The following is a 27,713-nucleotide window of genomic DNA, read 5'->3' on the forward strand; positions in this document are numbered from 1 at the left end:
TGGGGCTAGGGGAGTGAGGACAGAGCCCCGGAGTAATGTGCTAGTGGGGCTCCCTACACATGGGAGAGTACAATAGGAACGGGAGAAAGATGCCATCCTGCCCGCCTTGCAGACAGGATCAGTGTGCTGTCAGCTACTGCCTTTGGAGAGAGGGGACCCAGCATGATGAAGCCTCTCCTTATTATCACGAGAACAAAGGGGAATGGGGTTGAGGGAGGGGCAACTAGAAGAAGAAGAAATCCTTGCCATATATGGAACTGCTAAGGTCCACAGGCATCGTTTTCAAAACTCCTCTTGAATAAGGAACTGAAGTTGGGGGCCCAAAAGGGACGAATCATGTCCAGAAGGCTAGCTTCATCCATTTAGGGGAAGGAAGTGACTAAGAATCCAGCCTAAGCACAACTATGGGAGAGGGAGAGATAGAGTCCCTGCTTCCTTCCACAGTATCCACCAGCACCTCCATAAAACCCAATTCTTTCTTTTTAAAAGCCTGGTGTGGAGGGTTAATTCCATCTTGTATATCGGTAAAGGGAGCTTGGAAAACACTATTTTCTCCAGGTCTTTATTCCCTTTGTTCTATCAGGTATGCTCACACCATGAGAAACCAAGTTTGAAGGTCTGTCCTGCTGTGTGATATACACTGGGCTACTCCTGCAGGGAAGCAGCCTCGTTCCTCATTCCTCTCATTTCACATATTCTCTCCCTACACTACTCATGTTGAATATTTTTACAGGGTCCTCCCTGTAGAAACCTGTCCTGATATCAAATATCCTGACTGACTACTTCTTCTACTCTGGATCAATAAGGGATCTCTTTTCTGATCCTCTCCATGCTCTCCTGTTTGATGTCAAGTCTTATGCCCACAAAAACCCCCATCCTTTTTTTCCTTGAGTCTTTGGGAATCTTCATTGTTTAGTTCTCTAGCATGCTGTTAGTGTTCTGGCACAAAAACACTAGTACCTCCGGATTTTAAGAACTGGATGGCATCAGTTTTACTTGCCCTCCGTGGGTAGCTCAGATCAGGTAGGGAGAAGGGGCTATGCATGCTCCCTTCTCCTTCCAGTTAACCAATTCCATTCAGCCTTCCCCTCTGTTGTGAGGTGAGGGGTGCTGCAGGTGGCGGTGATGAAGGACAAGGGCTGGGGAGTGAGGACAGAGCCTGGGGGTGCTGTGCTTGTGGAGCTTCCTCCATATGGGAGAAGAAAAATGGAAGAAAGATGCTATCCCACCCACCTTGCGAATGGAATGAGAGTGCAGCCAGTCACAGCCCTTCATCATGCAGCCTGCATGAATCCACTTAGGACGGCAATTCCGCTGGATATTTTCTTCTGTATGTGTAGGGCATTTATATTCTCTAAAGTTCTCTCTTGAGCAATTCCTTTGAGAGGATATCAAAAGTAAAGATCCTGATATATTTGCTTTAAAAAGTTACATTACTGGGCCGGGCATGGTGGCTCACGCCTGTAATCCCAGCACTTTGGGAGGCCAAGGTGGGTAGATCACCTAAGATCAAGAGATCAAGACCAGCCTGGCCAACATGGCAAAACCCCATCTCTTCTAAAAAATACAAAAATTAGCTGTACACAGTGGCAGGCACCTGTAATCCCAGCTACTCAGGAGGCTGAGTCAGGAGAATCACTTGAACCCGGGAGGCGGAGGTTGCAGTGAGCAGAGATTGCACCTTTGCACTCCAGCCTGGAAGACAGAGCAAGACCCGGTCTCAAAAAAAAAGTTACGTCACTGGTCTGCAAGAGACAGAGATTTTAGAGCTCTGACCTCACCAGATTCAAGCTTTTAATTGCCTTATCTCTGAAGCTATAAAGATAATGATTGTTGGCAGTAAGAGTTGCTGGGTCACCCTTATTTGCATCAACTGCAGAGGCATAGCTGCCAGCTCACTTCATAGGGCACGCGATTCACCTCAGTGCTTACATTCCCCATCAAGATGCACTTTGGCTGCTTGGACTTATGAAATTCCTTTTAAATATTTTAATTAGTTACTGTAAATTGTTCTATATAACCCATAAAAGGCACCTCCATGCCAGAGCTGGGGAAGCAGCTAATGAATCCCCAAATAGTGTTTGCACAATGGGAGCATGTCTTTTCCCTCTGGGCTATTCCTTTAGATATTCATGAATTTGCCTTTATAGGAGGGACCATGTGGGATTAGCACAGGAGAAAAGCATTAATTGCCTTCCCAAGATAAATATTTCTGTAATAGGTTATATCATGTTTTTATTCCTGCTTTCTCCCATCTTTAGTACGGATATTTTGGACATGCTAAAAATGACCATCTACCCGGGCGTGGTGGCTCACTCTGTTCTTAGACCTTGTTGTCTAGGGTCCAGTCTGACAAGGACAATGACAATAGAGAGATTGAGCCTTCTATCTTTGTTGATAATTTTTTGCTGGTTTAAGACCAGTTAAGCAGGTGTATCTTAGCAGGTGTATCTCAGTCTTCTATAAGGATAAAATTAGACGCTTCAAGGTCTCTTGAGGCCTAGGCTGGAAATTAACCCAACATCACTGCTACCCATGTCTTAGTCACAGAAAGAGACAGGACCCATCCAAATGCAAGACATGGGGAAAGTGCCCGCTCCTCTTGTTGGGAGGAGAAGGCAAGTGACATTGCAAAAGACTGCACAGGAGGAATTATTGTCAATATTTTGCAAGTGATCTACTCCTGTTCCTCTATTGCCTTCAAGTCTTAATGGAATATGATTTGGTTTGATGCAGGTAATTTTCCCACAAAGGATTCAAGAGAGTAGAGGGAGGAGTCACATTTGCAAGAAGAAAAGTTAGGATTTTCTTCTTTTGTCAGGGATGTGTAAGTTTGTGTCTCTTGTCTTTTTATTTTGATTACTTGATTTTTGTTGTTGTTGTTGTTGTTGTTGTTGTTTTTGAGGTGGAGTCTCACTCTATTGGCAGGCTGGAGTGCCGTGGTGCAATCTCGGCTCACTGCAACCTCCACCTCCTGAATTCAAGCAATTCTCCTGCCTCAGCCTCCCAAGTAGCTGGGAATACAAGTGTGCGCCACCACACCTGGCTAATTTTTGTATTTTTAGTAAAGACGGGGTTTCACTGTGTTGGCCAGGATGGTCTCGATCTCTTGACCTCGTGATCTGCCCACCTCGGCTTCTCAAAGTGCTGGGATTACAAGCATGAGCCACCACGCCTGGCCAATTACTTGTATATTTTAGTTATCTCTTTTTGTTTCATCCAGTAGAGACTCACTGATATTCTTTATCATAATTGGAGGGAATTGGGTGTTATCTGAATGAAGTGCCAAAGAGTTCATGTTTAGTGCTCATCTCTTCGGGTGTCCTGCCAGCTCTGAAAGTTCCATGATTCTCCACGATTCTGAAAGTTCTGTGATCCTCCTACTTCTGCTGCTGTGGCAATTGGCCTCAGATTGGGCTGCTTCAGACGGGTGGAAGGGCAGGCAGGTGAACAAGGAAAGTCTTTGAAAAATCTGTCCTTAGAGACAGCAGTTCCACTTTCTATGCCATTGGCATACATCTGCGGCTTTCTGAGTCTCTTTCTTTCTCATGCCTCCACAATCTTATTGTTATGGCATTTCCATTTCATATCATTTGTTATGTCTCATATCTCTCTGGTAAGTGCTTTATGGGATATTAAATTTTTCAGCACTTTACATCAGAGCATCTCCTTGTCCCAGCTTGTCTTTCAAACCCCTGCCACACACCACAAGCCACCTGCCTGCCTGTCGTCTGCTCTTGGGGGGAGATGCCCAAGCATCTATGAAGGGGGTAGTACACGATTCACGTTGCACTTGTTGGACTTGGCAGTGGCTGTAGGCATGACAGATTTTTAAGACATATTTTGTTCAGCAAAGATGAATAACTTTTGAGTGGATTTCTTTTTATTAGTGTGTTTGAGATAGCCAGTTCTTGTCTGATTGTAGAATTTGGGTTGCATTCTAACCCTAAGTCCCAGATTCCACCCATTGTGGAAGGGATCGTCATCTAACATTGCCCAGTGGAGGAGGAGTGAGGGAGAGCTCAGTGGTAACTGTCCCAAAGGACCTGGATCCGGGTTCCTAACTCCACAGATGTCTCCACTCCAAATAATAGAGCCTCTCTCTTTACCCACGAAGTCTTAACTTCAATCTTTGCAGTAGGGAGATTAATCAAGGAAGCTAAAGCCGCTGAATTAGTTTAACATCTCCTTTCTCTTGTTCCCACTCTAGGAGAAAGGGTGCTCTTTCCACATACAATCACACACATCCCTAGTGGGCAGAGAAGAAAAGAACTTTTGTGTTTCAAGCTGATTGAAGAAGCATGTGATGGCCTTTAAGGGGAAGGAAATGTAGATGAATCTTTGACTGATGAGGAGGCAGTTGTGAACATGACACAGTTCCACCTACAATAAACTCAGAGCCTACGCAGGAGGCAGACAAGCAAACAAAAGTTTGTTCTATAGTACTAGGGATGTGATTAGAAGAGGCCTGCACAGGGTCCCAAAGAGAATAGGATGGATATGCAACCCAGACTGGGGGATGGTGAGGAAGGTTTGGCTGGAAGGAGAGTGAGGAAGGTTTCTTGGAAGAGTGATTTTTTAGCTAATTGTTGGTGGTAATGCAGCAGTTATTAAGATAGAGGATGGAGAAGGGTGTGTTCCAGGCAGAGGGAACAGCATTTGCAGTGGCAAGGAGGCAAAATGAGCTTGGGAGGATCTAGTCTGTGTTTTGACTTTCACATTAGGATTTTCTTTCTTTCTTTCTTTCTTTCTTTCTTTCTTTCTTTCTTTCTTCTTTCTTTCTTTCTTTCCTTTCCTCTTTCTCCCTTCCCTTCCCTTCCCCTCCCTTCCCCTCCCTCCTTCCCTTTCTTCCTTTCTTTCTTTTTTCTTTTTTGTTCTTTCTTTTCTTTTTCTTTTCTTTCTTCCTTTCTCTTTCTTTCTTTCCTTCCTTTCTTTTCTTTTTCTCTTTCTTTCTCTTCTATCTTGCTTCTTTCCTTTCTTCTTTCTTTCCTCTTTCTTTTCTTTCCCTTCGTTCTCTCTTATTTATTTATTTATTTATTCGTTCATTCATTCATTCATTCATTCTTCTTTCTTGTTCTTTCTTTCTATTTGAGACAGGTCTCATGCTGGAATGCAGTGGTGTGGTCATAGCTCACTGCAGCCTCAACTCCTGGGCTCAAGTGATCCTCCAGCCTCATTCCTCCTGTGTAGCTGGGACTACAGGGGCACACCACACCCAGCAGGAGCTTTCTTAAATCAGTGCAAAGGCCCTTTGTGATCTGTCCCCTAATCACTGCCCCATATCACCCGCCTAACTCTCCTGACACACTCGAGTCTCCCAGAGGACAGGAGCATATGCATGCTCCCACCAGAAAGTGGATTTCACAGATGCCTCCTGGAATTTAGATGCCATTCCAGGAAGAAATGGTGTGGGGGTTGGTTGGGGGCATGGGGTGGGCAGAGGTTTGAATTGACTGAAAAGTTTACCGAAGAGGCTGAGAAAACACTGAATTGACTGAGTTTATCCAAGAATTTCCTGATTTCACTTGGTGAAAAGGAAGCTTGGAGTAAAAATTAAATTCTGTTCAGAATAATAAAACAAACTTTTTTGCAAACCTGAACATGTAATTTATAAAATTTGTACATGCAATATGTTTTTCATAAACCAAAAAATAATTTTAAAAATGTATTTGAACTCCCTCACCCTTATTAAGAGACTCAATGAATTTGAACACAGAACTGAAAATGGGAAGGAAACCTATCATTTAAAAAATGTGCAAACTGGCTGGATGCAATGGCTCGTGCCTGCCATCCCAGCATTTTGGGAGGCCAAGGCAGGTGGATTACTTGAGGTCAGGAGTCCAAGACCAGCCTGGCCAACACAGTGAAACCCTGTCTCTACAAAACATACAAAAAGTAGCCAAGTGTGGTGATGCACACCTGTAATCCCAGCTACTCAGGAGGCTGAGGCAGGAGAATCACTTGAACCCAAGAGGCAGAGGTTGCAGTGAGCTGAGATTTGAGACTCTGTCTCAAAAAAAAAAAAAAAAGAGAAAACTGAGACCTGTTGTGGGAAGTCAGGGACGCCAAATGGAGGGACTGGCTGGAGCCATGGCAGAGGAACATAAATTGTGAAGATTTCGTGGACATTTATCAGTTCCCAAATAATACTTTTATAATTTCTTATGCCTCTCTTTAATTGATTTATCCTGTTATCTTCATAAGCTGAGGATGTACGTCGCCTCAGGACCACTGTGATAATTGTGTTAACTGTACAAATTGATTGTAAAACGTACGTTTGAACAATATGAGATCAGTGCACCTTGAAAAAGAACAGAATAACAGCAATTTTTAGGGAACAAGGGAAGACAACTATAAGGTCTTACTGCCTGCGGGGTCGGGCAAAAAAAGCCATATTTTTCTTCTTGCAGAGAGCCTATAAATGGACATGCAAGTAGGGAAGATATTGCTAAATTCTTTTCCTAGCAAGGAATATTACTATTAATACCCTGGAAAAGCAATGCATTCCTGGGGGGAGGTCTATAAATGGCCACTCTGGGAATGTCTGTATTATGCAGTTGAGATAAGGACTGAGATACGCCCTGGTCTCCTGCAGTACCTTCAGGTTTACTAGGGTGGGGAAAAGCTCCGCCCTGGTAAACTTGTGGTTAGACTGGTTCTCTGCTCTCGAACCCTGTTTTCTGTTGTTTAAGATGTTTATCATGACAATACGTGCACCGCTGAACATAAGACCCTTATCAGTAGTTCTGCTTTTGCCCTTTGCCTTGTGATATTTGTTAGACCCTTATCAGTAGTTCTCCTTTTTGCCCTTTGAAACATGTGATCTACTCCCTGTTCTTACACGCCCTCCCCTTTTGAAGCCCTTAATAGAAACTTGCTGGTCTGAGACTCAGGCGGGCATCACGGTCCTACCGATATGTGATGTCACCCCTGGCGGCCTAGCTGTAAAATTCCTCTCTTTGTACTGTCTTTCTTTATTTCTCAGCTGGCTGATACTTATGGAAAATAGAGAGAACCTACATTGAAATATTGGGGCAGGTTCCCCCAATAGAGACCTACACAGCTGAAATGAAATGATTTGCTTTTTCTTAATAAATTTTCTTCCATCAATCTTGAAACTGTGAGAAAGTTCAGTTAGGTTTTTAAGAGAAAGGGCTAACCTTAAAATAAGCTAAATTCTAAATGACAATAATAGAGAAACTGAAGTAAAAAAGTGGGAATAATCCAAGGGAAAGGATAATTTTTAAGTTATTTTATAGCTGGATCACTAGTCAGTTGAGCTCAGTGCTATGATGGAACAATGAAAACCTTCTACTCTGAAGAGGCCTTTCTTTTCTACTACATATCAATTTACTTTCTCAGAAACACCAAATATATGCTGTGGTTATTAAAACAATAGAATTTAATTACTTTTTTTAATCCAAAAAAATTGTTTCAACAGTGTCTATCTACAGTTATTGTTTTATTAAATTTCTTAAATCTTATGTCACATAGTAACTATTTTATTTGTTTCTTTTACTTTGTGAAATTTTGTCCTTGAACTTTAATGTGTATGTATACATATATGTATATATGTATAAAATATGTATATATATATAATATTATATGTATTTAATATTACATATTATATGTATTATATGTCACATATATATAAAATATGTTTTAGATTAGAAGGCCTTTGAGGTATCTATTTTTTATTCTGTGCTACTCTATCTTAATGCTCATGATTCAGTGATTTGGAAACTGGTGGTGAAAAAAATTAGTGCAACTGAGTCACTCCATGACCTTTCATTATAAAATAAAATAATGAGACAAACACAAACTGTTTTATTCCAATGAATAATAATCACACTTTAATATAATAACAAACATACAATACGTTAAAGTTAGAACACTACTTTGATAAGACAATCATACTCAAGCTAAAATACAAGGTACAGATATACTGAAATTGTACAGTGACCATTTTAATCTTTGATATTTACTTCTCTTATTGGCACAAGACTAACAAGATAGATGTGTTGTATTACTCTTACAATCTAAGACTTCTCCTCTAGCTCAGGGAAAATACTGGTGGAAACCTGTTTTACCCAAAAGCAGCTTTAACATCTGTTTAACCAGGTTATTCTCTAATAAGAACTCCATTTTAATGCACATTATCCATTACAAATGTGTGAGATAGTCTATAAAACACACATTTAAAGGTCCCTATCCACATAGAAAACATTATTTAGTGAATATGCTACAGCTTTATTTCTATGTTTGAAAATCTCAACAAACATTTTAAATCACAACTGATTTTTTTTCTTTCTGCCAAAATGCAAGCTTAGTGATCTGGGGGTCACATACAATCATAATTTATTTTCCCATAGTCTGGAAGTTAGCCAAGAAGTCAGAAGAAAATAAGCCCTGGGTTGTTGAAAATAGTGGTCAAAATATTTACTTTATCAAAATTTAACAAACCTATAAAACTCACCCAAAGTTGCTTTTGTTTTACAAAGAAGTTGTATGTTATTATCTTATTTCTAAAATCATAATAGACCCTGAGTTACAAAAAAGGCATAAAATTTTATTTATGTTTTTTATTGCACTCAAGTATAGTTAAAGCTGAAGAGAATAAACATAGTATTTACCCTTGCAGAGGACTAGCTTAGTAATATCTTCTTTTATACAATACTCTCTTGCTATTATTTGCAAATACAGTATACTCTAAGCCCTTGTTTTGGGTAAAAAGAATTAGAAACAGTGCGATTAAGTTCTCTATATACATTTTTTAAGGTCTCCAATGTGTTAAGTGGCACCCACTCTTTAAAAACTCCGCAATTTGAGTTTTTAATCTTCCATTTTTTTTTTATATCCTTGGACTGATTTGATGATCCCCGGAATATGATCCAGGGCCTGTTCGTCAATTAGATATATAGTTCATTTTCTTAAGTCCAAGCATCACTAGCTATTGACAATTTCTGAAATGGAAGAAGGCTGGAGTAATATGCATATAACCGCCTTCATAAGAGATCATCAGGGGCTACTCCTGAGAAGGAGGCAGTCTTAAAATAGCCTTAGAAGGTGTGTAATGTTCTAAATATCTCAGGGTGAGAGGGCGGTATTGACCTTTCATCCTATCATTTTTCTGTAACAAGTCCACGTACTATGGAGAAGAGAAGTGACTTGTGAGTCCTTTGCCAGGGGTAAGCGGGTGGGCAATTTATCTTTATGAAGTGGTCATTCTAATGACCAGTGGACATTCAACATAGTGGATTTCCTGAATGAGCATCATCTTGGTTTCAGAAAGCATATTAGTTGCTCTTTTCTAAGCCATATTCATATTTTATGTCAATATCAATGACAGGTTAGCCAATTATAATAGCCAAAATTAAAAAGTTAACCCATTAGTTGAAGAATATAGACCTTTTTAAATATAATATGAATAACTTTACTAAGAGCTTTATTTCTCTCCAATCCAAAAGAAAACATAAGATAGAGACTTTATTATTTTTTTCCTAAATAAACAAGAGGGTATACTGAAATAACAAAAAATAGATATTATAAATATGCTATAATCCAAAGACAGCATAAATGATAAAACAATAGTACTAATACACTTAAAATGAAAATTGATATTTTACTGCTTCCCTGGGTGATCTCACACTCACTTTTACCCTATCTTTAGCATATTTTAATATGAACTATTCCTTAAGCAAAAAATAGAAATTTTGAGTTTCAAGGTATTTAGAATTACTTTACTGTTTTATCGATACTGTAAGAAATTCTTCAGTAACGTTGGCAGCTGGAGCTGTGGGATAAGATGCAATCTTGGTTTTCCTATGTAGCTCCGGATACAGAGTCGGCAAAGTTGGTAAAGAGAGCTTGGGGTAGCTACAAGAAGACATGAAACTATTTGTTAATTAAAATAGAAATGAATTTTTTATGTTGTAAGGTACATAACATAAAACCATAACAACTACAATGCTTTGTAGTAAACCTAGGATAGTATGGCCACTATACTAGGGAAATTTATGTAAGCAGTTATATTGCTTTTATTTATAAGATCTTATTATAATTGAGATATATTCCATATACATTCTTTAAAACATTATAATCCTCAGGCTTAGGAAATAATTGTTGAATTTAAAGGCTCAGAAACAAAGTCTGCTTTTTGATGGAGATAGAAATCAAAAGTCCTGAGAAGTGTTATGCACTAAAAGGGGAGATTTTAAAATTAAGTTTAATGTTTACCCTAAAAGAAATATTATAGGCCAGGCACGGTGGCTCACGCCTGTAATCCCAGCACTTTGGGAGGCCGAGGCGGGTGGATCACAAGGTCAGGAGATCGAGACCACGGTGAAACCCCGTCTCTACTAAAAACACACAAAAAATTAGCTGGGAGCGGTAGCGGCTGCCTGTAGTCCCAGCTACTCAAGAGGCTAAGGCAGGAGAATGGCGTGAACCCGGGAGGCGGAGCTTGCAGTGAGTCGAGATCGCGCCACTGCACTCCAGCCTGGGTGACAGAGCGAGACTCCGTCTCAAAAAAAAAAAAAAAAAAGAAATATTATAGTCCCTGGACCAGGATTAAGAAATCCTATTTTAGAACAAAAGTCTCAAATGTAAAAATATTTACTAATTTTATTTCTATAACATGTTATAGAAGGTTTGTGCCCTTATAAAATGGGGCATGCTCCAAATATAAATCAGCAGATATTATACCAGAACTGCATATAATGCATTACCGAAACTAATTGAATATATTTAACCAAAAAAAATGATAGTTTAGGTAAGATGAAAGAGGAAATTAAAATTATCTTTTTTTTTTTTTTTTTTTAGACGGAGCCTCACTCTGTTGCCAGGCTGGAGTGTGGTGGTGTAATCCCAGCTCACTGCAACCTCCGCTTCCTGGGTTCAAGTGATTCTCCTTCCTCAGCCTCCTGAGTAGCTGAGATTACAGGCACGCGCCACCATGCCCAGCTAATTTTTGTGTTTTTAGTACAGACGGGGTTTCACCATGTTGGCCAGGATGGCCTCGATCTCTTGACCTCGTGATCCACCCACCTTGGCCTCCCAAAGTGCTGGGATTACCAGTGTGAGCCACCACACCCGGCCGATATCTTCTTTATAGATAAAACCAAAGTTAAAAATCATCTGCTTTCACAAATAATATTCCACATTTTATGCCATTGTTACTTTCCATGCCAACAAAAACTCTCTCACTTTCATCTATTTTAGGCAAATATTTTTTGTTTTTGTAAGTCTCCACATGTATTTTTCTTACCTTCATGTTGAAGCAGTATTCTTTCCACCATACTGCTAGACGTAGCTACATCTATAGGTCGCAGAAGCTCTGTATTTTTGGCATTGATATCTGCTCCAAATTCTAGCAGTAAGTTTACAATTTCTGTGCTGGATTGTTGAGCAGCAGCGTGTAATGGAGTATCCCAATATTTGCCTTTCTGTACATCAGCACCTACATGTAATAGGGAGTGAAGATAAATATAAATAAAAATTATTAAATAAGCCAGATGCCTCAGTGGGGATAGAAAAGGAAAGGCAATAGAGGAACGTTACTAAGGGGACTTCAACTCTATTTGTTATGAGTTATTTCTTTATATATATACAGTATCTACATACACATATATGCCTCCTATGTACATATACATATATATATAAACTGGGCACATCTGAATAGGAGAGGGTACATACATTTGTTATGTTACTCTCTGATACTTTTCTGTATGCTTGAACTATCATAATAAAATTCTTTTTAACTTTTAAATGATCCCAAAAGTAATCATATTAACTAATATTATAAAGAGTGCACAATTAAGTTCATTCATTTTTATTTTCATCATGGTTGATAGCTTTTAGAATTATTCAGGTGCTTATTTCTATTATTCTTTTCATTTATTTAAGGCAATGAAGCTCTTTGGTTTTCTTGGGAAACTCATGAATATGTGAGCTATTTAGGTAAAGTGTATATAGATTTTCCTGCCATTTCTCACTTATGTAGTTTAAATCAATAAGTATATAAAGATATTGAACCTTTTAAATCAAAAGGCACATTGATGATATCTGCATGAAAGGAAAGTTTTTAAAAATGCTTATGTTAAAATACAGCCTACAGGCTAAATTACCTATTGCATACTTACTTTATCCCACTGCAAAGCCTGGCACATGCTGGTCATTCAATGCATTTGCAATAAATAAATGCTGTTTAGTACTGTTAAAAATAACCATCCCATTTTCTGGTACATAAACGGTTATAACATCAGAAATGTCTACCAATAAAAATGCACAAGTTCCTTTCGACTTTGTTTTCCGATACTATCTTTAAAACTAATGACGTCTTTACGAAGCAGTACACTTTAAGTGTCCCTTTATGGCCCTTCTGCTCCTTTCAAATTTCAATAAATGTAATCATTTTCAATATTTTTAAAACAAATATAAAATGTTTAGCGAAAAAATTATATTCCATAACAAAATTTCCATAGAGAAAGCATAAACTTTGTTGGTTATGTCAATTTTATGGAAGAAAAGGGTCTGAAAATAAAAATCAATCAACAATTACTAACAGTAATATATATATATATAGAGAGAGAGAGAGAGAGAGACGGAGTCTCATTCTGTCACCCAGGCTGGAGTGCAGTGGCACGATCTCGGCTCACTGTTACCTCCGCCTCCCGGGTTCAAGTGATTCTCCTGCCTCAGCCTCTCGAGTAGCTGGGACTACAGGCACGTGCCACCATGCCTAGCTAATTTTTGTAATTTTAGTAGAGACAGGGTTTCACCATGGTGGCCAGGCTGGTCTCAAACTCCTGACCTCAAGTGATCCACTTGCCTAGGCCTTCCAAAGTGCTGAGATTACAGGCCCATATTTTTTAAAACCCAGCATAAAATGTTTGGTGGAAAGAATAATATTCCTAGCAAAGGAACAAAAGGCTCTAAAGCATGGGTGCCCAATCGTTTGGTTTCCCTTGGCCACATTGGAAGAATTGTCTTGGGCCACACATACAATACACTAACACTAATGACAGCTGATGAGCTGAAAAAAAAAAAAAAAACTTATAATGTTTTAAGAAAGTTTATGAATTTTGATTGGGCTGCATTCAAAGCCATCCTGGGCCGCATGGGGCCCACAGGCCGCAGGTTGGACAAGCTTGCTAGAAAGCATAAACTCTATTGATCATACAAAATTCACGGGAGGGAGAACATAGCCAAAAAATAACAATCTGTCAATGACTATTAACAGAACTCATGTCTAAGACTGAGTAGGTGTAATGAGAATGAAATAGTAGATGTAGACCCTGCTTGCAAGAAGTTTCTCAGTTAGCTAAGATGATGTGAGTAGTGCATAAAAGGGCTACTAAAAATAAAGGTCAGCATTTATCAGGGATCAAATGATTCTCATAAACAATAAATAGCATAGAACTCCATTTACTCATTTTATTTATCTTCTAAACATCTATCACATGAGAGGACAAGAGAGAGGAACCATGCTAGAGAAAAGAGGGATGGGAAAAAAAGGTATGATCCAAATCCTAAGGGGACTCTGAGTCCTGTGGTAAGTGGGACCACTATGGTCTCAATGGGTTAGAAATGTTTTTCAGGGGACTAAAGCTGAATTTACTTGAAACAAGCCTTGAGGAATTGATTTGTTTCAAGTAAGTGGAAAAGGGCAGTAAGTCTTTTCAAGTAAGCAGGACAGAAAGTACAAAGTCTAGAAAAGTGCATGAGTTTTTAGGGTTAGCAGAAGATGAGGTTGTCCAAGCAGTTACTATCCTGAAAATTTCTTTTGATGGATTTGTTCCAAGATATATACATACTTGGCAACATCACATTCAATCTTGAGGATCCTAATTTTATGACCTAAAAGTAGAGCTTTCAGAATCCACTACATAGCCAAATATCTGCTAATGTAGTGCATGTAAAATAGAGATTATGTATCTATCTGTGAACTAGGAAGCCGACTTATCAAGAATGAGGTTTTTTTTTATTGGTTCTCTATTCATGTGTGAAAATGCTTACAGTAAGAACATTTTTTAGCAATGAGATCTAATTTTTAGACGCTCATTTAGAGAAATAACTGCTTTTGTGTATGGACAGAACGGAAGATGTTTTAAAGGAAAATACCAGCATAAAGAAGCTTCCAGATGCAATGGAATTGCTGTGACATACAAGCTACATAGAGAGGAGTTCCCAAATGAGGAATGTCTTGGTCAACATCTATGCCCCAGGATATCAGGATGTCAAGACATTCATGGTGACCTGCCAACACAAAGTAGAGGAGTTTAACTTAATGCCCATCCACCCCACACCCCTCACCCCAGGCTTCCCCTGTGGTGTCATTCATTGAAAGATCAACAGAGCACAGCAGGTTGCTAAAGAAACTTTCTCCCGTTGTCACTTAATCCCAGAACTAAGTTACCTTTACTGGCAGCCTCATGCGTGGGGGATGGAAGACATGACTCCAGCTGGGCTTTGGCGCCATACTCCAGAAGCAGCTCTGCACAGCTTGGACTGCCCTGGGAGCATGCGTTGAATAACGGAGTCACGCCATCTATTGTGATTGCATTTACCTAAACCAAACCAAAATATCCAAAAATAAGATTCATAAGTCACACATGATTAACTGACTTCGTTATGCGTTTTCAAAAGGTATGTGATTTGCTAACAGAAATACTTGGGAAAATGTGCACAGTAAATATGACAAAGTATATTTTGCTCCTACGCATTAACAAGAAAAGCTGTAAAACAGACAGAAATATGATATGGCAGATAATTCATTGGAATGGGCATAAAAATAGCAGACATCATGAAAAAATGCATGCTCAAATAGCAAATAAGGCCTAATTCAATGATTAGATACTTTTCAGTAAGAATAAAAATGAAGAAAAAAGTGTAATGACGATGAAGTTGTAATGAAGCCACATTGCTAAAGTGGTAAAATTGGTAATTCTATTTCTGAGACTTTATTTAAGGAAAATCATCCAAAAGATGGGCAAACGTTATAGACCTAAAGATGTTCATCGATTGCTATTTAGAGTCATGAACGCAGGAAATAACCTACAGAATAGTCTATATTATGATGCAGCATGCTATCCATTTATGCAATGATTGGAAATCCTTTTTAGAGTGCAATAAGAAGGCTAAGGAATTCAAGAGCTTTATTTTTATTCTGCTATTTTTGAAAACTACCAAGAATGAAGGAAAGAAAAGTAAAATGAGAACTCTGTTGGATTCTCTCCATCAGTAGATGTTAAATTATTAATGTTTTGAAAGGTACTTACATTAGCTCCTGCTTCCAGCAGAGTTCTGGCACATGCCACGTGATCTCCAAGGCAGGCTTCATGCAATGGGGTGACATGGTCTAAGGTTACTGCATTTACATTATAACCCTAAATGTGACATAATTTTGAAAGGTGAGCAAAGAGTTATACTTAAAAAATCATCTATATGGATGTCACTAGAGAGTGATATATTTTAGAGATCAAAGAATCTCAGGCAAACCAGTTTCCAGTTTAGCAGGATAGGCCAGTTCAAATGCCATAAGGTCAATCCACTGTCCAGACTCCTTAGCTCTGTTATTTTGGCACCATCATGTCTGGACCCAATAATGCCTTAAGTATTCAGTTCAATAGATTCTGGCACATTTCCTTTAAATGTTGCTTTCTTAAAATTTTTTGTCCTTATTTTTTGCTTTGTTTTGTAGAACTAAAGACTTTTTTTTTTTTTTTTTTTTTTGAGATGGAGCCTCATTCTGTCACCCAGGCTGGAGTGCAGTGGCCCGATCTTGGCTCACTGCAAGCTCCGCCTCCTGGGTTCACTCCATTCTCCTGCCTCAGCCTCCCGAGTAGCTGGGACTACAGGCGCCAGCCACAATGCCGGGCTAATTTTTTTGTATTTTTAGTAGAGATGGGGTTTCACTGTGTTAGCCAGGATGGTCTCAATCTCCTGACCTCCTGATTCACTGATCCACCCACCTTGGCCTCCCAAAGTGCTGGAATTACAGGCGTGAGCCACCACACCCAGCCGACTTGTTTTGATTGAGGCTTTAAAACTACAGGCCAGCCAAGAATGGGAGAAAAATACTCTACACTATAGTAAACAGTTTTGTGAACTTTTGTCCCTAAGTAGGTATGATGAAGTTGTATGCTGGTGGTTAAGAATTCTGACTACGAAATCAATTAGACTTGGGTTTGAAGTGTGGCTCCATCATGAATAGTTTTAATTTGGACAAATACCTCAATCTCTAAATTTGAAGATTATCATGACAATTAAATGAGATGATGCATGTAAAGCAATTATCATTATAATGCCCAGCATATGAAGACACTATTTTATTGTAATTATTCAATCAAAACTAAGTAAACACTTTTTCACTGTATTCCAATCAAACTCAAAATATCACACTAAAATAATTAAATACTATTAGGATATGAGATTGTTTACCTTCTTGATATCTTTGGTATTTCATTGCCTATTGACAATCTAAGCACCGGAGCAGGAAGAACCTCAAAGCCAAATTCTCATAACGTATTACAGATCACCAAAATCTGTAACACCAATATAGACACGAAGAATTTTTAAACGAAGGCAAGAAAACATAATCTTTTCAAAGATTTCGAGTTGGCTAGCCAGCAGTCAGACTTGGGAAGCTAATCCCACACTGCCACACACTAGAGGGACCGGATGGCAGAAGCACCTGAGAAGGCCAAGACTCCCTTTTGCGTTGGGCTCTGGGGACAGCCTCTCGTGATTCTTGGCAGAACTATCAGTGGATTAGAGACACACACTGAAAAATATCCTAAGACTGCTCTTCTTCAAAGAACCGCACGGCCCTTTCTGAGGAATTACCCTTTAGAAATTGTTGACCCCTTTTTAGTGTTTATTTTTCTCCCATCAAGTGATGAACAAAACAAAACAGTCACATGGTTATCACAAAACTGGAAGGCCCTAAGGAAGTGTCTCACTCTACAGATGAGAAAAGGAGGCTCAGGTAGGTTGTGGTTCACCTCAAGTGCCAGCCTAGGATCCAGGTCTTGAGACCCAGGCAGTGCTTTTTAAATTGGGCAACACGACCTTTCCTTTCTTCGTAGCCATCTGAGAATGTTCTTTCTCCTTGAGACTGGGAAACGCTAGCACATGACTTCCAGATCTGGATGTGCATTTGATTTTTTTTTTTTTTAGACGGAGTCTCACTTGCTCTGTCACCTAGGCTGGAGTGCAATGGCGTGAACTTGGCTCACTGCAACCTGTGCCTCCCGGGTTCAATTGATTCTCCTGCCTCAGCCTCCCGAGTAGCTGGGACGACAGGAGCAAGCCACCATGCCCGGATCATCTTTGTAGTTTTAGTAGAGATGGGGTTTCACCTTGTTGGCCAGGCTGGTCTTGAACTCCTGACCTCAGGTAATCCACCTGCCTCTGCCTCCCAAAGTGTTGGAATTACAGGTGTGAGCCACTGTGCCCGGCTAATTTTTTTATTTTTATTTTTAGTACAGATGGAGTTTCACCATGTTGGCCAGGCTGGTTTCGAACTCCTCACCTCAGGTGATCCACCTGCCTCCGCCTCCCAAAGTGCTGGAATTACAGGCGTGAGCCATCGTGCCAGCCTAGCTTTGCATTTGAATTACATCAGAAGCTTTAAAAAAAAAATACCCAAGCCAGAGTGTTTTCTGTTTCAATAAGGATTTGTGTTTTCCATTTTTCCTCTAGTGAGTCTGATGAGCAGGCAAGTATAGAAATGATTGTCCTGTAGTTTTGTTAGGCAATTGCCCATAGCATATTACAGATCACCATAATGTAAAAGAAGATTGCTTTGGCATCTGATCTGATGACTTCTTTTTGGATATGTTATTATTGAACTAAGTCTGTAATTAGCTGCACATATTGTGCAGAGTTAAGCATATTTAGAAAGCTCAATCAATAACACATAAATCCAATCATTACTTCTTTAAATGTCTATCGATGAACAAATATGCTGTTTGAGAAATTTGAAATACTAAGACATACAATTATATCAAAATATTTATAAAAGAAGTTTCAAAGGTAAGTGAGAAACTATTGACTTCTCTGACATGAGTTAAAAGGGCAGAAGTAAAATGTAAGCAGTTTTATTATATTTGGATTGATTTGTTTTGACCATGTTCTGTGCACATGGAAGGGGGGTATATTTTAAACTATATGTAATTATATTACCTGTGATAATAATGTTCTCAGAGCAAGAAGGCGACCTTGACTTGCTGCTTCATGTAGTGGTGATCGATCTGCCCAGGAACCTGTCAGAAAAAAAAAAAAAAAAAAGAGAAAGAGAAAAGAAAAGAAAACAAAAATCTATGAGTCAAAGTGAATCCTAGTAGACACAATCAATTCCAAGGTCACATAAATTATTCACACTCAGTGTTCAACAGGGTGACCCAGATACTTATACTGTACAATAGGAAATTTGACTCTTATTGCAGGAACCAGATAGGCAGTTCCCAACATGAGCCACGATGCATGCTCTGGAATTGACCCACCCCAGACTTACTGTGCCTTTTTTTATTTTTTTATTTTATTTTTTAATAGATGGAGTCTCACTCTGTTGCCCAGGCTGGAGTGCAGTGGCATGATCTCAGCTCAGTACAACCTCTGTCTCCCACGTCAAGAGATTATCCCACCTCAGTCTCTCAAGTAGCAGGGACTACAGGCGCACACCACCACGCCCGGATCATTTCTGTATTTTTAGTAGAGACAGAGTTTCACCATGTTGGCCAGGCTGGTCTTGAAGTCCTGACCTCAAGTGATCCACCTGCCTCGGCCTCCCAAAGTGCTGGGATTACAGGCGTGAGCCACCGCCCCCGGCTTACTATGCCTTTTGAATTATCTGCACTCACTATTACCCCTAGTGACTCACTGGCAACGTTTTTCTTCCTGACTTTATGCTTGGCTGGCCTAGAGGTCTTAGTTCCAGAAGGAGGAATGCTTCCGCCCGGAGATACAACAATGATTCCATTGCCATGGAAGCTGAGAATGAGCTCCTCCTGCCTCTGAGTCAACGGGCTAAGAAGAAGGGAGTTATGGTGTTGACTGGGGTGACAGATCCAGAAACTGGACTACTACCCCACAATGGAGCTAAGAAAGAGTGTGTCCAGAGTACAGGAGATCCTTTAGGGCATCTCTTAGTATTATCATGCCCTGTGAGTAAGATCAAAGGAAAATTACAACACCCAATCCAGGCAGGACTATGAATGGCGCAGCAGGAATGAAGGTTTGGGTCCTCTTGCCAGGTAAAGAACTATGACCAGCTGAGGTGCTTGCTGAAGGAAAAGGGGTTACATAATGGGTAGTAGAAGAAGGTAGTTATAGACACCAGCTATGATCAAGTGACCAGTGACAAACATGAGAACTATAATTGTCATGAGTACTTTCTCCCTATTTTGTTAAGAATATGTGGGCATTTATACATATATTAAGCAAATTTATCTTTATTTTCATTCCCTTCTTATTTCTTTATAGGTAACATAAGATGTACTGACTTTTTAAATCATGAGATATCAGGAAAGGAGTAAACATCATCCAAGAATGTTACCTCTTCTTCTGGAGAAGGGATTAGAGCGTTTTATTTTGTTATTGGCAGGATAGTAATATTATATCTGGTGGAACCATTACCTTGTTGCTGCACTTATTTTGGAGATTAAGTATGGCTTAAGGAGATGCATATAGGTGCCACGTTGACCATGGGTGGATTAGTGTTGGTAAATTTCAGGTGTCAACTTGACTGAATTAAAGAACACCTAGAGAACGAGTAAAGCATTGCTTATGAGTATGTCTGTGAGGGTGTTTCCAGAGGAGATTGTCTTGTGAGTAGGTAGGTGGCTGAGTGGAGAGAGCTGCTTGCAGTATGGATGGGTACCATCATATGGCTGGGGGCCTGGAGAGAACAAAAAACCTCTCCTGGAGTTGGGACACTCTCCTCCACCTGCCCTTGGACATCAGAACTCCAGGCTTTCTCTGACTTTGAAACTCTAGGACTTCAGTGGCCCCCTGGATTCTCAGGCCTTTGGCCTCTGACTGAGAATTATATTGGCTTTCCTGGTTCTGAGGCTTTTGTACTTGGACTGAGCCACGCTACCACATCCCAGGGTCTCCAGCTTGCAGACAGCTTGTTGAGGGACTTCTCAGCCTCCATAGTCATGTGAGCCAATTCCCCTAATAAATCTCCTCTCATATATCTACATCTTTCTCTGTCTGTCTATGTATCTATGTATCTGTCTATCTATCACCTATTGGTTTTGTTTCTCTGGAGAACCCTAATACACCTAACAGAGAAGAGGAGAATTAAGGTCACCAGATCAGCCACAAAAAAGTTCTGTTTCATGTATTTTCACATTGAACCCTCCTCTCAATTTTGTTTTGTCCTTTTAGCAGGAATAGCAGCTTGGATGCCCACCTCGCCACACTCCCAGCTCCTTCTGCTATTTCCTGTGGTCCCCCCACCCCAGCTTGCCCGGGCTCTGCGGTGTAGGGGCTGCAACATGTTGCCATGGAGGGCAAGTAACTGAGCCCCGTGTCTGAAGTGGAGCATGAGCCCTGCTTCTGCACCCAAGCTCTCCTGAATGACTCTCAACAGTGTTCTAGTGGTTAAGCATTCTATTGCCTGGTGCTATAAAACGGGTATCGCCATTGTGATAAGGAAAGACTTCCAAGGCAGCTAGTTATCTCCCCTGCAGTAAAACACTCTGCATAAACCAAAAGGCAAAACAAAGAAGACAGTGCGTGGTCATGGCTGTCAGGGCCAGGAGCATCAGCTCTGGAGTTAGACCACATGACTCTCTAAATCATTACATTTCATCTAGATTTCATTTCCTCTACTTGAAGATGGAAATAATAACTGTATATACCTCAAGGAGACACGAGAAACTAAATCAGATAATATACATTGTGCTTAGACTAGTGTACGCACATAGTAAACACCATTCAACATTACCTGCTGTTACCATGACTTGTAAGTCAAAAGAGAGAAGAGAGACTCTGCCTGCTTTCCCTTAGGATTTGTATTTCTGAGAAAATTCTGTAATATTACCAGATACAAAGGGATTGATGACTGGTAAATGACTTCTGCCCTCTGCACCAGGCTGGAGTAACAACGATCTTAACATTGAGAAAAACCAACTTATTTAATGATAACCTGATTGCCTAAATAAAAGCAGAGAACGCTTACACAGTCCTCACCATATGCCAGGTCCTGCCCTGGTTGCTGGGCATAAATTTACTTGTTTTATCCTCACCCTGATCCTTTGAGGTTGGCGCTATTATTATCTCTGTTTTCCAGGTGAGGAAACTGAGACAGGCAGAAGTTAAATAACTTGCCTAAGGTCACACAGCTAGAAAGGGGTGGACGTAAAATTCAAACTGCAGCCTCCTACCTGCAGTGACAATACTTTTCACACTCTCTCTCTCTCTCTCATGCACAGAGTATGTGAAACATTTTAGCCAGTGGTAACAGCATACATCTCTCTGGGACATTTTGTTCCTGTCATTGATTTCATTACTATATTTTTCCTTCTAACACCCCCTCCAAAATAAAACCCTTCAGTCTAAATAGAAGTTTTATTTCATTTTATTCTTAGCAAAAGTAGGCTATTGCTTGACAAGATAAAGTTTATTGCAACAAGATACTATAGCAATAGTGCAGGAATGTTGTAATCCATGCTAAATTGTAAGTAAACAAATTAGGGAGGCAAAGGCTAACTATGATTCTAAGTTTTAGCAGGATCTTTTTAATTTAGTGGGATGAAAATTGAAAGTACTTTTCTCATATTGGGTTCTGTTTCTTAGATTGTCAGGGAATTTCTATTTCTACACCGTCTTTATTAATCATCTCTTACTATTTTAAAATATAGTCTGTTTCATTCTGATTCCCTTTCAGCAAATTTCTTCTGCTCCCTGATTTCAAGAGAAAAAAAGACAATGACAGTTAAGTCTTACCACGTATTTATAAGAAGAAAAGCAATTCCTTGAGTATGTCCCCGAAATGATAGAACTCCCAGCCAGTTTCTTGCACTGGGGTTTATCTTGAATTACAGAATAACGATAATTGAGGTTTACAATTAAAGACATTACAACTCCCAAAAGAAGATTAATGTATACTTTCTCTCTCAATAACAGATGTAAGTTTCCATCTAGTGTTATTTCTCGCTTATCTAGAAAAATTAGTAAGCCAGACACATAATTCTTTTGAGTTTTCATTTGCAACAAGTTACTGTGATTAGCTTTTGTGTATTACTTCTTTCTACTGTGTGACAGTTCTATTATATATTCAAGGCAGAATTGCAATAATGCACACCAACAAATGTTTTTTGGTAGGACAAAAATTGGTGGCAAAGTAATAACTTATAGGAAATTGGAACATTGTGTTATCATCAGGTAATATGCAAATGTTATCATCACAAATAATGTTCTTTTGGGGAAAGCATTTTGCCAGTTCCAGCCTCTAAGATGACATCTGATGCTTTAAAAATCAGAGGCATCTGTTTGTATGATCATTAAACAACATGATTACAGAATGAAATTCTGCAGAACTTCAGAACATATATCAATTTTTTGTGAACACTTAAATATTTAAGAAAATATAAAAATTATAATACTAACTTTGCAAACAGATTGCATATGTGAAGCCACTTTGTTCAGTTTAATCAGCAAAGCAATAATAAATTAATAAAAATTTTAGTAATCAATGCCTAAATGTGTTTAAATTTAAATAATCACTTATAATATTTATAATGATCAGTTTCCCTCTTGTATAATAGTATATTTCATTATCCTTAATTTATCTCTTAAACACAAGTGCTGAATTATATGATGCCTACCCATTATCCCTGCCTATTTTTCCATTGTCACTAGCTAACAGGACAATTAACCAGACGTTGTTGGGAATGGTAAAGGCCTAGAGACATGGCCTTTGGGATTCATTCTGGACTCATTCCTTTCTAGTATATTATGATGACCTTTAAGGGGAAGTAAAGCTAACAATATTTGTAGCTGAAGGGTACTTGATATTCCTTCCAGCCAGCTCTTCTCCCTTGCATACTAATGTGTTTGTTCATCAAAATGATTGTATTAGTCTTCTGAACAATTTCAGCCTTACTTGCTGGGGTTGAGAGAGAGACAGAGAGAGAGAGAAGGAAAGGATTATTTAGAAAGCAGGCCACATAAGGGACAAAATAAAGAAACATAAGTATCCAAATCCCATCCCCCTGTTTCCCCACAGGCTGTCGCTTAGCTTTCTGTCCCCACTGCCATTTTCTTTATCATCCAAACTTAAGTCCATCAAGATGAAGAAAAAAAAAAAAAAACTGAAGCCAGATATTACGTATGTGCACTTGCTATTATTTCTATTAATAGGACCTCCTTTGGCATGAAAAAGTTTAATGTCATTGTCATCCTCAGAAACGTGTTTTGAATGTTGGATGAGGGAGCCCTTGGCCCATCTTGTAGGAACAAAGCACATGCTATCATTTCATGAACTGAGCTCTGCTCGCCTGCAAAGGGCCTTGCAATCTCTCACTATTCCTTGAAGAAGGGGGTGGGAGTGGAGAGCAGAAGGAGGAGAAGAAAATAGAGAGCAGGAGGAAGTGAGAAATGGGATCGGGTGTAGGAAAAAGGCTGAGGGGCTGGGCAGGCCTGGATTGGCACCCCAGCTTAGGACAGTGGCCTTTATAAAGTCATCTAACCTCCCTGAGGTTTTGTTTCCTCATCAAATGAGAAAAGCACAATCCATGAAGCAGGATTGAGGGAGGATTAGAAATGAGCGTGTTAAGTGCTTGCTCTCTAAATGCACAATAAATAATAACTAGCATTATTGGCTAAACATAAGCTGGTAAATGGGGGAGATTTTAATATGAGTTTTAGGGAACAATCTTTTCCCCCAAGATAGGGAAACTAAAGTAATAAATAACATCATTTATTGACCAAAATATTTTTGTGTGCTGTCACCTTAATTAAATGACATAAAACAATTGAGTGATTTATAAATATATATAAGCCAGCAACCAACAACTGCTGTTACATTTTTTCTTTCTGAAATAAGAAATGAAGCTATATCAATCTATTAAAGAAGTAATTTCTAGAACATGTACACCACTCAATGAAAAAGAATATTTTTATTTGTTTTGAACTCTGTATTTATTTCCCTGTAATTTATTTTCTGGTAATTCCTTAGATGAATTTATGTAATTAAATGAGAATCAAAGGATACTACAATGTATATCACATTCCAATTTCTGTATGAACTAAGTTTTCACACCTTGTTTTTCCCCTTCAAAATCTGAAATTTAGCAACTACGTATTTCTATCCAAACATATTTAATATTAAATATCTTATCTTTCAATATCAATATGCTTTATATCAGAGAGATTTATGAGCCATCTGAAGACCAAACAAGATATAAATATCTTTATGTACAACTACTTAGTAATTTTATAATTGTGTTAGACTTTCATTGAGTGTCTAAGATAAAAGCAATGCAACCCTTATTTTACAAAATGTGTAATTTAACTCTTTAGGATAAATTATTCAGTGTGAAATTGTTTTACAAAGTGTCTGTAACTTTCACCATGCTAATCAAATTCCTAGTTATTCTCTCTCTGTAGCTACACAGGAGGTGGCTCTGACTATATTTAGAAGCAACTCTTGTTCCCAGACATCTGGTATATAATTTACAGGGAGAGAGCCTGCCCTGTTTTGTAAACACCACATTGCTAGAGAAAAACACTCACATTTTTATATCTATGCGATTTTGTAAGGTTTGATACCATACCTAAATCACCATCTCCCCACGGCACTTCACACCAGCCACTGTCGAGGTAAATCCGACTCATACTTTTTTTTTTTTTTTTATCAGCAAGAAAAGAAAAAATCACTTGTCATTTGCTAGTTCTGTTCGGCCATTTTAAGGAGCTCCAAGCTCCTTGTAATATGACCGTCAGGCTCCAAAAAGAAAAACAGCTTTTGAAAAGGTGATTTATTTCCAAAATTGCTTTTTCTTATTGATCACTCCTCTTTATTTGAGAAACTGCTGGTCCTAACTTATTTTTTCTCCTTACAGTATGTGCCCTGAATTGAAATAAAAGCACTACAATTAGACCTCTGTCCATGGCCATGGAAAAACCATATTATTGTTAAAAATGTCTTTGTGGCCGGGGGCTGGTGGCTTATGCCTGTAATCCCAGCTGCTCTGGAGGCTGAGGCTGAAGGATCATTTGAGCCCAGGAGTTTGAGATCAGCCTGGGCAACACAGTGAGAACTTGTCTCTGCAAAAAATAAAAATAAAAAATAAAGTATATTAAAAAAAAAATTATCTGGGCATGGTGGCGTGTCCCTGTAAGTCCCAGCTACTACGGAAGTCCTGAGATGAGAAGATTGCTAGAGCCCGAGTTTGAGGCTGCAGGGAGCTATGTTCCCAATACTGCACTTCAGCTTGGGCAACAGAGTGAGCCTCTGTCTCAAAACAAAACAAAACAAAAAACAAACAAACAAAAAAGTCTTTACCTGCTCCCAGTCTTAGAACATCCCATCAGCAGAAGCAGGATGTGGACTCAATAGAGAGCTAGCTTAGCAATGGTGCAGAGTTTAGCCACACCTGCTCTGCCTCAGTGTTCTCAAAATAGGAAAATTAGGGAATTCATTATAAGGAGAAGGAATAAGCAATGACATTTCATGTAACATGTTCATTTCAGTAAAAAATGGCAATACCTTTTTTAAATCTCTTACCTATTTTATATATATATATACATATATACATATATATGTATATATATATGTTTTTTGTTTTTTGTTTTTTTTTTTTTTGAGACAGAGTTTTGCTCGTCACCCAGGCTGGAGTGCAATGGTGCGATCTCGGCTCACTGCAACCTCTACCTCCCGGGTTCTAGTGATTCTCCTGCCTCAGCCACCCAAGTAGCTAGGATTACAGATATGTGCCACCACACCTGTCTAATTTTTGTATTTTTAGTAGAGATGGGGGTTTCACCACGTTAGTCAGGCTGGTCTCAAACTCCTGACCTCAGATGATCCACCCACCTCAGCCTCCCAAAGTGCTGGTATTACAGATGTGAGCCACCGAGCCTGGCCCATGTAAAATATTAAACCAACAATCGTCTTCACAATGGAGGTGGATTTACCATGAAGCCAGTGAAACCCTTAACCTGCACAGACTCCCCTTCTAAGACTCTGTCCCTAATTTCATGTTACTTTTCTTAAAGGAGCCCCCAAAGTGTATACAGTATAAGCTTCAGACTTGACAACATCTAGCCCATCTCTACTCACAAGTTTATAAGCAAATTAAAAATCACCAGGCATTTACTAGCCTTTATTGTATACTGTCAGACAACCACAGAGCCACAGAAATCCTTGAAACATGGTTTCAAGGGAAATAATGTCTTGCACCTCAATGCATTTCTAAAAGCCAACATCTTTCTCTTAAGACTAGCTATTCCTTTTTCACTTCTCTATTGGTTTAAACAGTGTCACCATTTCCCTCCATCACCTGGTAATAATCATATGGTCTCAAATTTAAGCACAATAATTTTCAAGCTATCAGCTATCTCAATTAACTATTACTGATCACTGGTGCCATGGATAGAGCATGCTGGATTTAACTATAAGATAGACCCGAGTTCAAATTCCAGCATAGATATTTACTAGTTATGTGACCTTTGGCAGTTAACATCTTGAAACTCAGTTTTCTCAACTGTAAAAACAAGGATGAGTCTACCTGCCTCACTGAATTGTAATGAATGTAAAGTACTTACACAGTACTAAATGCATTTGAAACATCACAAATACAAATACATCACATGTATTTGAAACATCACAAATACAACCCAAATTTCATTTTAAACAATTACTTTCATATATCTTCCCCATCAGCTTTTAACTACTAAACAGAAGGAAGGATAACTTATTTAAGATAAAGATGCTTTATCTCATCTTATTCCTCTTGGCTATATATCTGTAGGAGATAAAAATAGATATTGTCAAAATTTAGTAACAATTATTACATGCATATGGATTACTCTAATCTACATAGCTCCCACGCTGATCTCTCCCACAAATTTCAGTGCCACATGTTAAAATTTACTTCTGGGGATTCACCTAGATATTTTCCTGGCATCTCAGTACATTTTTAAAAGTCAGCATCTTTCTCTTAAGATTAGCTATTCTTTTTTCATTTCTCTATTGGTTTAAACAGTGTTACCATTTCCCTCCTTCACCTGGTAATAATAATATGGTCTCAAATTTAAGCACAATAATTGTCAATGAAACTATATATATTGAGTGTTTCGTGTGCTTCTTTGAAAGGAGTCAGTTATTTTTCGCTGAGTGTTTTTTCTGTTGTTGTTGTAGTTTCTTCTCCCACCTTGAGTCCACATCCTCCAAGCTCAGTCTTTGCATCTATCTACATTAACTCTTGAGGAGCTCCCTTCTAGTGCCATGAACACAAATATTATCCACATGCCGATTACCCCAATTTTAGGTTTGGCTATTCAACTTCTCCACTTGAATATCTAAATAGGTAATACAACTTAACATGTCCCAAACTGAACCCTTGATTCGTTACTCCTAACTTCTCCCGATCCGCAAATGGCAACTGCACTCATCCAGGTGCTTCAAGGCCAAAACCCTTTGCATAATCCTTAGTTTCTGTTTCTCATGCCCACCAGGCCCACACCAGGAAGTCATT

The 27,713-nt window shown here is 39.0% G+C and overlaps 1 protein-coding gene across 3 annotated transcripts in view; it reads right to left on the minus strand.

Moving 5' to 3' along the window:
* Nucleotides 1–7,825: 7,825 nt before the first annotated feature.
* Nucleotides 7,826–27,713, minus strand: part of ASB5 (ankyrin repeat and SOCS box containing 5) — a 95,525-nt gene continuing 75,637 nt past the window's right edge. For all 3 annotated transcript variants that reach the window (XM_030816344.1, XM_030816345.1, XM_030816346.1), the window contains 6 exons: nucleotides 18,187–18,266; nucleotides 15,279–15,386; nucleotides 14,417–14,567; nucleotides 14,122–14,256; nucleotides 11,267–11,458; nucleotides 7,826–9,876 (listed from right to left, as the gene is read on the minus strand). In XM_030816344.1, coding sequence (XP_030672204.1) covers nucleotides 9,749–9,876; nucleotides 11,267–11,458; nucleotides 14,122–14,256; nucleotides 14,417–14,567; nucleotides 15,279–15,386; nucleotides 18,187–18,266 — 794 coding nt within the window. In that variant the 3' untranslated portion in view covers nucleotides 7,826–9,748. The remainder of the gene's footprint in view (nucleotides 9,877–11,266; nucleotides 11,459–14,121; nucleotides 14,257–14,416; nucleotides 14,568–15,278; nucleotides 15,387–18,186; nucleotides 18,267–27,713) is intronic.

The sequence above is a fragment of the Nomascus leucogenys genome, chromosome 7b (genome assembly GCF_006542625.1).
Source record: "Nomascus leucogenys isolate Asia chromosome 7b, Asia_NLE_v1, whole genome shotgun sequence".
NCBI classification, from domain to species: Eukaryota; Metazoa; Chordata; class Mammalia; order Primates; family Hylobatidae; genus Nomascus; species Nomascus leucogenys.